Consider the following 14,155-nt stretch of genomic DNA (forward strand, 5'->3'; position numbering starts at 1 on the left):
CTCATTTATATTTTAATAAATATATAGAGGACAAAGGTAAGTTAAGTAAAATCTTACAAAAAAAAAGATAGGTTAATTAAAAGAATTCGTTTTTACTTTTTAGTTTGTACGAAAATATTGTTAGACATGCATTGCAGATTTAGTCCAGCAGTGCTAGACAGTAAAAAATTTCCTAGAGTTCGAATTCAAAATTGAACAAATGAGAGGAAGAATAAAAATTTAATTCTATCGAAATTGAAACGGGCAGGATTAAGTTTGACAGATCATGGGTTGCATAGATTCGTTGGTAGGAGAAAGGGAATATTAAAGTTTTATTGGAGACATTGTTTAATGGAGACATTGTTTAAATTCTTGAAAAGTGTATTTGTATTGAATATTTGGATGGAGAATTTTGTTAAGTATAATGTTTTATCTAATTCGGTTTGAATTAGTTGGGTGTTTAATATTGTATCGAAATATAATATTAGACTGAATAAAATGTTAGCACTCCATGTGCAGTGATAGGAACAACGTTTTTTATTTGAAGTTCAAGCAGAGGATCTCACAACAGGCTTCATAAGAAGTAACGGAAGATAAAAAGAATAAAAATGAACAAAATTGTATAAAGACGAACTTGCGCATTTAAAATTTGCCATTAGGTAATTCGAGGAATCGTTTTTTCCTGTATTTCAATATGCTTCTAAAAGAAAAAATCATTAAATTCTAATCAAACATCATAGATTCATTATAAAACTTAAATGACATTAAAAATATTAAGATCGTGTTTTATTCAAATAATTATTTTGGGCTGCCACCAAATCAACTAGCATTTTGTATGAAAAATTATAAAACATTATGGTATATTCGAAAAGATATTTTAGTTAATTTTTAATTTTATTTTACTAATTGAAAAATTTATTTGATTGTTTGATAAATAAGTTTTTTTCTAATAGTTTATAATATTTTCTGAAACATTACTTAAAATAATATTTTTTTAAATGTTAGCTTTAATCTTATATTTTTTTTTCACTTGGTTGCGGCTCTTGGTCTCCGACAGGGGAGTGGGTGTAACACTTGCTGGCTCAGGCTCATGTGTATTGTATTCAGATGATGTCGCGAAGGAAGCCAAGTAGGACGACAACAACAATTCTCCTTCTCAGATCTGGATAGATAATCAAACCAACAACAAAACACTACACAACATCTTTCTATTTGGTGTTGTCTATAGTTGTGTTAATATTGAATCATACTATCTAGAAGTAAAATAATAGTTTCTCTTACTTTAATTATAATCTTTAAAAACCAACCAGTATTCATTCGAATGCTACCCAACTTAATCTTTCTTTTTAAGCAAGATTTTGGACCAAATCTTACTAAAGATTTTTCAGCTAAATTTTTCAATAAATATTAATAAGTAAAACTAATGAATACAATCCTTAAAAAAAACCCATAACCCTAAATATAATGTGTTTGGTTAACATACAAAATTAATTTTATCTTACAACATTTGATTAAGGTTATGCTTGATAAACTTATTTAAAAAACTAGTTAGAAGTTAAAAAATTAGTTGATAGTTGAAAGTTTTTAAATTAATTTATTACATAATAAAATTAATTATTAAAATAATTAAAAAATATAAAATGACATAAATAACATATTTAAAAATATAATAAAGAAATTAAATAAATATTTTAAGAATAAAAAAATAAAATATAAAATGTTAGAAGCTAAAAATTAATATTTTAAAAAACCCTACTTTAAATAAATTTTCAAAATACATTAGAAATTACTAAAAAAACACAAAAATCACTTAAAAAAAACTTATTTAACGAATTTTTTAATTAATAAAAAAATTAAACCATGTGAAATGACTTACAAACATAACCTTAATGTAAATAATTATTTGTTACAAGACCTTTATCATAAAAAACAATTGATTTTTTCACCATGAATTTATTTCTAAAACGCAAATACTAGTAATAATTATCTAAGTCAATTAGTTGAGCGGCACTTAGAATTATTATAAATCTATAATATCTCTCTTGGATTTATACGGTTAAAAATAAGATGAACAGTAATTTAACGTGTACTATTGTTGAAGTAGACGCGTGCTTACTCTACTAGTTTACTTACGTGTGGAAGAGATGAAACGCAAAAGGCGATGCCGTTTGAAGACGACAAAAGCATTAAAGGTCACACTGCCACCTTTCAGATTTGACTTCCTCTCCGGCGCTGCCATTCTCTTCCACGGCAGTGTTTCTCTTTCTCTCTCTCTCTATCTTCAATTTCGAGGTATCTTTGCGCTTCCCAAATCTCTTTACTCGTTAATTCTTTCGCATGATTTCTCACCCGTAATCTGCAAACTACTTGTAATCATTTGACCTAATTAAATCCCTTTTTAATTATATTAAATCATTGTCTGTTTGCATCAATTTTCTTGACCGGTAATTGCTGGAATCTAGCCACCGATTACTACTGCTATTTTTATTTATTTTTTTATTTTTTTAATGGAAGGGAGGATTGCGACAGTGTTGTGATGCTGTGTTTCGGGAATGTTTAGGAAATGGGCATTGCACAGTAAAAATCATTATTTTTTTTCCTTTCATTCATGAAAATTAAATAAATGAAAGGAGAAGCGAAGAAATTGTCTGATCAGGGATGGTGGATGCATGTTTGATGAGATCTTCCTTCATACTTCATAGTCATATGCGTGCTTTGCCCTTTAAAGAGAATAATCATTTAGATGGATTTTTTGCCTGTCCTCTCAGTGGTCATCGTTTAGTAAACTTTTTCTGATAAGGGCTGCCTCTAGGAAGGGTTTACCAATATCTAAAGTTAATCAAATGATGGAGAGATAGAGTACCAGATAAATTTGGTTTTTTGGTACTACTAGATTAAGGCCATGTTCGGATCAACTTCTCCATTAGTACTTTGTTTCGTTTTATCTTCTTATTTACTTCTCCAATAAGTGCTTATACATAAGTTTATCCAAACAGGCTTGAGTATTTTGATAACCATCTATAGAAAGATTCAAAGGATTTATAGAACTATGTTAGACTTTAACACCAACGTCTCCCAGATTGAGTGGATGATTGCTGAGCTTTATTTTTTCTTACCCAATCTTGATTATGAAATAGCTATTAGATGCAATGGGATGTTATTCAATGAGTAGAAGGATACATGGTCATGACGCATGAGTCTTTTTCTGTGAAGTGTGAACCATTTTGCTTTATGGTCTTACATTGTCACTATTTGGGTTTTAAAATTAAACAAATATCTGCATTTTACATACATCAGAAATGTATTTCTGCTCTGTTGAAGTCATCTTACACTTTTGTTATGGCATATCAGAAGTAGCTCCAGTATTATATGGCGTCCTTCAGAGCATTCTGGAACAGTCCAGTTGGTCCCAAAACAACTCACTTTTGGGGACCTATTGCCAACTGGGGATTTGTAGCAGCTGTGAGTTTCACTCATATGATCATCTGTTTATATTGTTGAAAAACTCCGGCATTTATTTACTTAACTAGTTCTTCATAATGCACATTGGTCTTAACCTTTGACTTCTAAACTGATGTGAAATTTTTTATTAAAAGGGATTGGCTGACCTGAACAAACCTCCAGAAATGATCTCTGGCAACATGACAGGAGGTTTATCATCTCTGTTCCTACAAAATGTTGAATTTTTTCTTGGCATATGGTCTGTTGCTTATTATGTCTCTTGTTTGTTGTTAATGCTGCAGCAATGTGTGTCTATTCAGCATTGTTCATGAGATTTGCATGGATGGTTCAGCCACGCAACTATCTACTTTTTGCTTGCCATGCCTCAAATGAGACTGTTCAACTCTATCATTTTTCCCGATGGGCAAAGGCACAGGGGTAAGCAGCTTGCATGCAAGTAAACTTAACTGCTATGATTTTAACCAGTTCTATTTGATGTTACTCTCCGTGGTGTTAATGTTTCATATGTTATAAAGGCTATTTTAACTTGTATGATTATGATATGATACTTTTATAATGAATTGCTCTTTTGTCTATGAATTGTTTGTTTTACATGCTTCCACCTTTATTTATAATTGACTATCACCTGGGGCTCCCTTCGGATCTGACATTTGAAAAGGTTTCTTCAAGTTACAAGCCCCACTAGGAAACAAGGCCTAGCTATTTAATTGGCAATACTTTGTATAATCACAGTATAAAACTGGCCATGCTCTGACATACACTTGATTTATTATGATTTATCACTATCATTGAATCATTGTTAATAATACTCTCTTTGACACACACACACACACACTATTATTCATGTGGGTCTTTATTAAATAGAGAGCCCAAAATTTTAGTGCATTCACATAAAATTTATATAACGATAGAGATTATCTTAAAAAGAGTGTGTTACTTAGATTTCTTTCTCTATGTAATTGTTTAGCTAAATTGAGCCCCCCACAGGGGCTGCTCCTTTCCACCATGTCTTAATTGGAACTTGTCTTTTATGCATTGTAAGACATTTATTTTAACTCAATGGAGCTGTGAATGTCAGTTTTCTGATAAAGTTTGTGTTTCTTGCAATTTCTTTTCAAGGCTTCTGTCGGAAAAGAAGGAGGAAGCTTCATCCCAGTGATTTGATGATGCTAACACATTCTTGAGTGGAGCGATTTTAAAGATTTTGCATTTGAACTTGGTGATGTATGAATAATTGATTACTGATTGTAAGAAACGGCTCGTGGAAACTGTAAAAGATTGTGGCTGTACCAGAGTATTCGGATTAGAAAGGATTTCTCAGAAGTCTAAACTATTTGTTGAAGGCATATGGGTGGTTTTAATATGTCTAACATCTGACTGACCCAAAAGTCTTTAAACTTATAGCACAGGCAAAGGATTTGTCTATATCTCACACTGAAATTCCGTTCAATTACTCTACATAGTTGGGGGTTAAGAATTGTTCTGTGACTATTTATTCATTGAAACTTGGATGTCATGTTAATAATTTTTGACGCCCTATTCTTTCTAAATTACAATCTGAGCATGAGGAATGAATAGGTTTCTCGGCTTAACCAATCTGCTATTTTTCTAGATCCTCCTTCAGTTGTACCTTAAGTAAAAACAGCCTTGAAAAGATGATTATTCGGTTACTCTCGTTTTTCTTATTAATATCAAGAGATTAATTTTGATACAGATTTTTAAATCTACTCTTATGTTTATAAATTAGAATGGGAAGTACTTATTCTCCCCATTTATTTTCTCAAATAGACATTGACAAAATTTTGTCATCTTTATCTAAAGATGTATTTCACACATTACATTTTCATTTACCCATTTTTTCATTCATTTCAAAAAACTAAATTATCTTTATGTATAAATTAAATTTTAATATATATTTTAAAGAATTATTTAAAAGTAAACATTTATCTAATTTAATGTATTTGTTTTTCTATTTTTACATAAAATGTAATGCACTTGTTAAAATATTAGTTGTTAACTAATTAGAAATTATCTTAAATATAACTTCTATGGAATTTTAATTTTTTTATATTATTTTTTTTATAAAAGGGAAAATATTATTAAGTTGTCATCAATCGAGGAAAGGAACAACCCCTAGCATCAGCTGAAACCAGCATAGTTAACATTGGGGTACATAGTTGACAATAGGCATAAAAGAATCAGATTCATGACCCAAATTTGCAAGAAAATCAGGACAACCATTTGCTTCCATGTGAACATGAGTGATGGTGGCTCTCCATTGAGTATCCCTCAACATAGAAGGGGCATTGCTTTGTGCACCTAACAAATTATTGGTACACCCAGCACAAGATAGGCAATTTCAATATTAAACTTATGGATTATTAATCCGTAAGTGACAATCCGTATTATGCTTACAAATTGTTGGTACACCCAGCACAAAATAGGCAATTCCAATATTAGACTTATGGATTATTAATCCGTAAGCGACAATCCGTATTATGCTTACAGATTTGCAATCCATATCAATTTTACGGAAGGATAATATTAAAATTATCCATCTTGTGCTCGGTGTACCAGTAATTTATAGGTGCGCAAAGGAATGGTCGCATAGAAGATATCTCCCTGACCATGACTGAGAATTGATGTTTCCTGATTGGATCATTTGGGCCACGGCCGACGAATCCATTTCAAAAATGACCTGGCTAGCTTTATTCCATGTTTAAGATCCCATAATTCTGCACACATGCCAATGTTCGAGTGAAAACGAAGTAGGACCCTTCTCTCTAAAAACAAGCATTTTTATGAAATAAGATTACTTTTTCATAAGTATTTTTAAAAAGTTTACAAAAATGTCTTATAAAATCACTAAAATAGTTTAAAATAATTCTGAATGGCTACATTTTATTCCATCTGATCAGAATGCATTGCTTGGTTACGGGAATCGAATGGTGTGAAAAAAAGGGTTTGGGAAGAGAAGAGGCTCAAGAGAGAGAAAATGGAGGACGCAGACGCATACGCAGTAGGGATGAATCCGTGGGAGCAACACTCGGGTGTTATCAAGCTGCCTCGCTATGACTACAACTCTCCCTCTTCTCTTCTCTTCTCTTCTCTTCTCCGTAACTCCCATTCCGATTTTCTCATCACTTGTACTATCAGTTCAGTAAACTCACTTACTTCTCTTCATTCTCATTCTTCTCCTTCCAACCTTCCTTTTCATTTTTTCAATTCCTCTTTCCATAGCGCTACAAAAGAAGCAATCTCTATCCTTCATAAGGTCAATACACTATTATTATTCCTCTATGTCTGTTTCAATCTGCAAGAAATTAGTTTCATTAGTTATGTCGATATATAATTGTTTCTTACAGTTTGTTGCTTATGACTCTTCAAACAACCCTAAAGAAGAAGGCACTAGTTCTAAGAAAAGGAAGTTATGCACACAAGATACTGCTGACGAATGTTTCGACCACAAGGATACTGAGTCTGCTTCTGCTAACTCTGCAGAAGATGGTATTCACTTTTTTTTTGCAGATTATACAATGTCTATGATTCTGATGGCAGGTGTTAAAGCAGAGGGAGAGAAAGATGGAGTAGCTTGTCTTTCTTTGGTTAAGCTCACAAGGAATGGGTTGCTTCTCCTTAACTTTCCCAGTAACACACCTCCCAACACTGTTAATATTGTGTCCAATATCATTCAAGCTTTGGAGTCTGGAACTGTAACTTTGCCAGTGTAAGTAAATTAGCTAGCACTAACATTGTTAGTTGAAATTGTTTTGTTTGTCTAATACTCTTAATTGCCTAATGGATGGTCAAGTACTCAAGTTATATATTATTATATTAGGGTGAATTAAGGTTCCCAACAATAGAACCCTATTCAACCTCAACCACAACCTGCCCAAACTGAATCCTATTCAACCTCAGTATTTGTGTTGTCATCGTATATTGTTGTTCTGTCAGGATTCAATCCCTATCTAACAAAAGGGAGATTGTATCATCTGATTTTAGGATAAAGAAGATAGAATATGCAAGAGCAGATGTTCCTCAGCCTAGGAAAATTCCTTTGCCCCCAAGTTATAAACCAAAACTGAAAGTGTTAGGATCCAATTGCAAGGTTCAGGACTTGAATCCCACATTGGAAATATGAGACTTGCAATGTTCACTCAGGACTAATCAAAGGGATAGTGTACAGCTGATCCACGTGGGTGATGTTAGAATCCAATTATGATGGGCCAAGGCTGCGGTGCATGGTGTGATGTTAAATTCAATTGCAAGGTATGATGGGACTTGAGTTCCATATTGGAAGTATGGGAACATGGTGTGGGGTTTATACAGACAAGAGCTCTCTAACTACAATGGCTAGCTTTTATGTTGTGGTTCTCCCAAGATTCTTATTAGAAAGAAAACTGGCCTTTTCCTTATAAAATTTTATCTAGATAGATCTGAATCTCTTTTCTCTATCTTCTAGATAAGTTACCCTCTTGTTTGCTGTTGGAATTACAACATTGTATGGGTAGTTGTTCCAACAAAGAATAGTTATTAATGTACCTAGTTAGTCACATATTCTTGTATCTAGGAATTCACATGCATGTACATAGGTACTAGAACTTCATTAATATTCTTGTAAATTGCAAATTGTATTTACTCCCTAAGTCTATATAAATATAGATCAGCTGAGTGGGTTAAGCACTCAAGCATTTCATAACCTCTAGTCTCTTCAATATGGTATCTAAAGTCACCTTGTTTGTTTTTTAAAGGTTTTTGCATCTGGTCAGCAGAACCTAAAGTCCCGTCTTTGTCCCTTTGTCCAAACAACAACCTCAATATCCAAAAGTCCCTTCCACTGATTAGACAACTCTTTGACAAGTGTTGAAATGGCTTCAGACTCTCAGAAAACTGATGGTTATGTCTTCTCTATCTCTGGAACACCAACAATCACTTCAGAAAAATTGAATGGAAAAAATTATTTAGCATGGTCAGCCTCTGTTGAACTTTGGTTTCTTGGCCAAGGTTATCATGAACATCTAGAGCAATTCTCATAAAAGATTTCAGAAGACAAACGCGAGCAGTGGAAGAAACTTGATTATCAGCTTTGTGCTCTCTTGTGGCAGTCTGTTGAGCCAGCTATATTGACAAATTTCAGAGCCTTCAAAACTTGTTATTCTTTCTGGAAAAAGGCACAAAGTGTTTTTGCTAATGACATTCAACAATTGTATGATGTTGCTAAAAAATTAGCCACTCTTAAACAAACTAATCATGACATGGTTGCCTATGTTTTGAAAGCCCAATCTGCAGTGGAGGAATTAAAATTATCATTGGAAGCCAATAAACTTGAAGACATAAAGACGAAACTTAATAATCTATATATGGTGTTGGTACTACGTGGGATGCATCCAGATTTTGATCATATTCGTGACCAAGTCTTAACTAGCCAAGAAGTTCCTTCTCTAGAGAATTTAATTACTCGGCTCCTTCGAGTCCCCTCACCAAAAATAGGAGGAAATTCAGTTGACAATATTGAAACTTCTGTCATGGTATCTAATCGAGGGGGACGAGGTGGTCGTGGAAACCAAGGAGGACGAGCTGGAAGAGGAGGTCGTCCTTAATGTTCTTATTGTAAGAGAGTGGGCCACACACAAGACACTTGTTATTCTATTCACGGATTCCCCGGAAAATCGGTGAATATTTCAAAGTCTGAAACATCTGAGATAAAGTTTTTGGAGGCTGACTATCAAGAGTATCTCCAACTAAAAGCTACCAAGGAATCTCAAACATCATCTGTTATAAGTGGTCACAACTCCACTGCCTGCATTTCCCAAGTTGGTAATAATCAAAGTCCATGGATAATTGATTCAGGTGCTTCTGATCACATTGCTAGTAATAGTTCTTTATTTTGATCCCTCTCTCCTCCTAAAATTCCTCATTTCATTACTTTAGCCGATGGTTCTAGAGTTGCAACAACAGGAATCGGCCATGTATCACCCACTTCATTGTATGGATAGTTGTTTCAACAAAGAATAGTTATTAATGTACCTAGTTAGTCACATATTCATGTATCTAGGAATTCACATGCAAGTACATAGGTACTAGAACTTCATTAATATTCTTGTAAATTTCAAATTGTATTTACTCCCTAAGTCTATATAAATATAGATCAGCTGAGTGGGTTAAGCACTCAAGCATTTCACAACCTCTAGTCTCTTCATTATTTGCCATGCACATGATAATTTTCCTCTAAGGTGGGTTTAGGCCTGCAAAAGTAACCTAGTAGCCTTTTTTTGCCCGATTGATCCGTAATCCTTTCATTGCCATTTACCTAAAATACTGGCTTGTCCTCTATGCAGAAGGAAGTGGATGTTGCTTTCCCTTTCCCAAGTTTCCTCCTCAGTAGACTTAGACTTCCACAAGATGAATCTTATACTAATAAGCTTCCCATGTTTCTGGTCTCTTGGGTGGTAATGATTGTTCCAGGATCTATTGGGAAGTGATCATTGGTTTCCATTCTTGGAGGAAGGAATTGAGGGCAGCTTCCACTGGTTGAGCAACCTATAGCCTTCATCAGCTGGGGGACATGGAAAACTGGGTGTATTTGGCAATAGGTGGCAACAACCAGCTGTAAAGCACTTCCCTTACGCGGCCTGTGAACTGGAAAGGACTATTATACCAAAGGGAAATTTCGAGATGATAGGAAACACCTATTTTAACACTCTTCTCTGCCTTGTATTCAAAACAGCTCATCAGCCCCTCCCAGAAATCACTTAAGAAAGGAGGATTTCTATCATGTATCACCACTATAACAAAAATCTCTACACTAGTAGTCTTGGTGATAAAATTATGTTTCAATGGAATGCAATGTGCGCATATTTGGACAAACAATTCAGGACAGCCATCATTAACTCAAGGTTTTGGGAACTTGGTAATTCTGTCATAAAGTCCATGTCCCACACTTGCTTTTCTATTTCATATTTGAGATGGTAGGCATACTTGTGTTGCTTCACTGGCTTGCACTCACAGGTCCTGTGGACCTGTACCTACTGCCAATACTAACATGATCACTGTCCCTCTTAGGAGGTAGACAGATCTGAGATTTATTTTCTCTCTTCTCTCACTAATTTTCCCTTTTATTTTTCTGTATACATGTTAGTTCCCTCGTAGGTAGGTGTAGGCTGACAGAAGTAAACCTAGAGTCTTATTGGGCCCAATTAGATCCATAATCCTATCTGGTTTCTTCACTGATTTTTCATCTCTTGTTCATTATTTTTTGTCTCTGCTCGTGGTGGCACCGTGGCAGAGCTAGAACCCAAATTCTGAGGGGGCATGTTTTTTATATAAAAATAATAGTTTATAAAAATATAGAAATTCCTATATTAAGAATACTACAATTCTTTATTTATAAATTATTCTAAATGCCTTCTTTTTTGTTTTTCTTAGCTGTTAGTCTGTTAAATCAGATAAAAAGTTGTTTGTTTCTGTTCATTTAACTTTTAAGTTTTAACAACCATTATTGAGTACCTCACAGCACAGCTTAAGCTTTTAGAATGGTTGATTTTTATTGATTGAAAGTATGGACATATGTAGGTTTGTTGATGTATACTAGAAAAGCCCTTCTCTCTGATTTCAGTATCTTTCATTTTTTTTTAATCTATATCTAACAGTGTACATGTTTTCTTCTGCAGTTGGTGCCAATCGCATTTTCCCTATCCAAGCTACCTGCAATTTGAACGAAAAAGAACTACAAGAAGTAGTATCAAGGCTTGTTAAGAAGTTCTTGGCTGATAAACAGGACAAACTTTAACGACCTCTAAAGGTCCAATACAATACTTTTAGTTGCAAATCAACCATGCTTTTTATAAGCTAATATTGTTTGCTATTTTCATCACCTGAGATGCATGACCCCCTCCCCTCATCATTCTCATTGCTAAAGAAAAAAGAATCTGGCTTTTAATTAAAATTTCAATATTAATAAATCTGATCTTAGAATGGTGGCCAAATATTTATCTGCCTGTAGCTTCTTCACATCCTTACTGGTTTCAACATGTGTCGATGGCAATTGAAGTCAGAGCTGAGATTTTGTTTTCATTGTCAACCAGGACTTATGCATTTTTGGAACTTCCTCAACTTTGTAATTGAAAACTACATGTTTGATACTAAATCATACATAAATAATATCAAAAGTGGCTGGATTTACAAATGATTAAATATGACACTCTGATTTGTAAATAAATTGATTTCTTAAACAAATATAGTTCCAAATAAGTTTCAGACTAGAATTTCTTTATGAATTAGATGTTTACATTAGAGATTTTCAGAGTTAAATTATATTTTGGTAAATGTCACATGTTTAAATTGATGCTTGTCAGTTGGCAATCTTAGATGAAGACAATTATAATTGCCCTTGTAGTTTGCTGTTGGGTTCAACCGGAGAGGAATCGAAGAGACCACGTTTGCAAAAGAATATTCAAATGATTCTAATGCATTTAGTCTGCTGGTCCGTAATAAATGCTTTGGAGTCGTGTCATCTGCAGTCAATCATGTTGTGGAAGATTCAGTAGTGGATCTCAGATCTCCAGAGGTAAAGATGTTGTTATAATATTTTTGCTGCATACTCTGAGCATTGATTGGCATTGGTGTTGCAGCTCTCTGTGCTTGTTGAGTTGCTACCCCTTTCTGAGTACCCATTGGGTCCATAATAGTTGCTGTCTCTGTCCTCCCAAAGAACCCTGTTAGTACAAAGCCTCGACTATCATCAAAGCCTTGAATTCTAATACTAAGGAAGGGTCTGTAGCAACATGAAGACTGGTGCTAATGTCTTACTTTGGCTTGCATGGACAATGTTGCTTTGTCAGGTTGCTTATCCTGAAAATATCTATTGGATTTCGTATGATCCTGCAAATGGAAATTGAAAGAAGCAGCTAGAAATAAGAAATAACCCACTTTTCTGACCCTTTCTTTCTAACAAGTAAAAGCTGTTGCCACCCACTTTTGCTCCCCTCCACCCATTTATATTTGAGGCTATATCTTAATATTAAATGTCATCTGCCAAATCAAGTTGAATGTGTGTCGTACATGTTGAACTTTTTGCGCCTTATATCTTCCTATATTCGCTGGTTTCTGAAGCTTTATTGGAGGCCCTTGTATTTTTTTTGTTTGGATAGTACTGCATTAATTTGAGATATATTTGATGAAAAAAGAGATAATGTGGATTAGTTCGAATTTTATAGTTTATACTCAACAATTATGCCAAGTGAGTAATTTTATATTCGGATACACAATGACTATGTAGGTAACCTCATTTCTTTTTTGTTTCCCTAAATTTAAACTGAATTATGAAAAGAGTTACACTGTACCAATCCTTGTATATTTATCAATTGAATTTAAGTTTTCACGGTCGAGAGTAAAAACTAAGGAAGTGTTATCAATGTATTCTAACATTTCATTTTATTTATTTATTTATTTATTTTTCTCATATTACTATATGTAAAATTGAATTTTCACACATCCATTCAATTAACAGTTTGTTAACATATAATTTATTTTGATACTTGTTAACTCATTGGTAAGTGTATCAAGTTGTCAAGTAGTAAAGTATTCAAAAGTCCGAATGTTGAATTCACGTAAACTTTGTTTGTATTTGGATTGATGCAAACTTAATTTACAAACAAGATATAAGAAATTTAAATGCAAAATTTAAAGATAGTAAGAGATAAGAAGGATAAGAAATTTAAAATAGAAGATTAGGAGATAAGATAAAAATTTAAAGAAATAAGAGATTTAAGTAAAAGATAAGAAATGTAGAAGATAAAGATAATGATGCTTAAAGATAAATTCAGAATTTAAAATGTTAGCATGTCTATCTATCCTTGATGCAATGTTAAGGTGTTTGTCTATTTAATGTTATTCCAATTTTCATCCACATCTACTAAGTTACAACCTTAATCCCTCATGATGAAGAATCTAACTTATCTATTTTCTCTTCCAAATCCCTTTGCAGAGATAAAATAGCAAATTGCATAAAGTTTTGAAGATGTATGCACAGGCAAAACAAGATCACTTTATTCCTACCAATGAGTTGTTTAGATGCTCTTTTCCGGTCCCTTACAAATTACAATTTCCAATGTATAATCCCTAAACAAATGAATGAATGATCAGGTCATATAATAACAATAAAGTGTAGGAAAGAAACAATAAAAATTAACATTGCACTCTATCCTTAGCAATGAGTTGTTTAGATGCACAATAAAATATTACATTAATTGGTCGTTGAGCTCCCAATAATGGGGTTTTAGTCTCATTGTCATGAGAGACTTTACACTTTAGGAATTGTTGTAGATAGAATAAGAAGGATGGATAAAGGAAGAGAAGTGGATAATGGACATAAAAAGAGGATTTCCCGTATTAGAGATGTTGATGTATTTTTTAGAGAGAGCTCTAAGTCTCGGTGTATAGGTTTAAGGTAACTTAAAATTCACGCGACTACGCGTTATGCAAGCCTTTGGGGCTTAGCGAATATGGCGGTGATCATGCGCTTAGGCAGGATTCGCGCTAAGCGTGCCTTTTGATTTTTTCGTGGACCTTCTTCGCGCTAAGCGTGAGCTGACCACTAAGCGAGAAAATGCGTTGGGTCTGTCTTGTATGCTAAGCGAACTGTCCCAATCTCCAACTTTTCTTCAAGGTTTTTTCTTTCAGATTTTGTATCAATTTTCCTCTAAAGCACTTAAAA

General features: G+C 33.7%; 1 protein-coding gene and 1 pseudogene across 1 annotated transcript; both read left to right on the forward strand.

The window, feature by feature from the left end:
* Positions 1-2,125: 2,125 nt before the first annotated feature.
* On the forward strand, positions 2,126-4,966 carry LOC114371216 (mitochondrial pyruvate carrier 1-like). The gene is made up of 5 exons (XM_028328660.1): positions 2,126-2,271; positions 3,331-3,441; positions 3,576-3,630; positions 3,723-3,858; positions 4,561-4,966. Exons 2-5 carry the CDS (start codon positions 3,349-3,351, stop codon positions 4,598-4,600), a joined length of 324 nt encoding a protein of 107 aa, XP_028184461.1. The 5' UTR covers positions 2,126-2,271; positions 3,331-3,348; the 3' UTR covers positions 4,601-4,966.
* Positions 4,967-6,261: 1,295 nt separating this feature from the next.
* On the forward strand, positions 6,262-12,781 carry LOC114371215 (annotated as a pseudogene).
* Positions 12,782-14,155: the final 1,374 nt, after the last annotated feature.

This window comes from Glycine soja, chromosome 10 (assembly GCF_004193775.1).
Source record: "Glycine soja cultivar W05 chromosome 10, ASM419377v2, whole genome shotgun sequence".
NCBI lineage: Eukaryota > Viridiplantae > Streptophyta > Magnoliopsida > Fabales > Fabaceae > Glycine > Glycine soja.

Coding starts and splice junctions, on each gene's coding strand:
- LOC114371216 (XM_028328660.1), top strand. CDS start 3,349: ATGGCGTCCTTCAGAGCATTCTGGAACAGTCCAGTTGGTCCCAAAACA. Junction 3,442..3,575: donor ACTGGGGATTTGTAGCAGCT/GTGAGTTTCACT, acceptor TTTTATTAAAAG/GGATTGGCTGACCTGAACAA. Junction 3,631..3,722: donor CTCTGGCAACATGACAGGAG/GTTTATCATCTC, acceptor TTAATGCTGCAG/CAATGTGTGTCTATTCAGCA.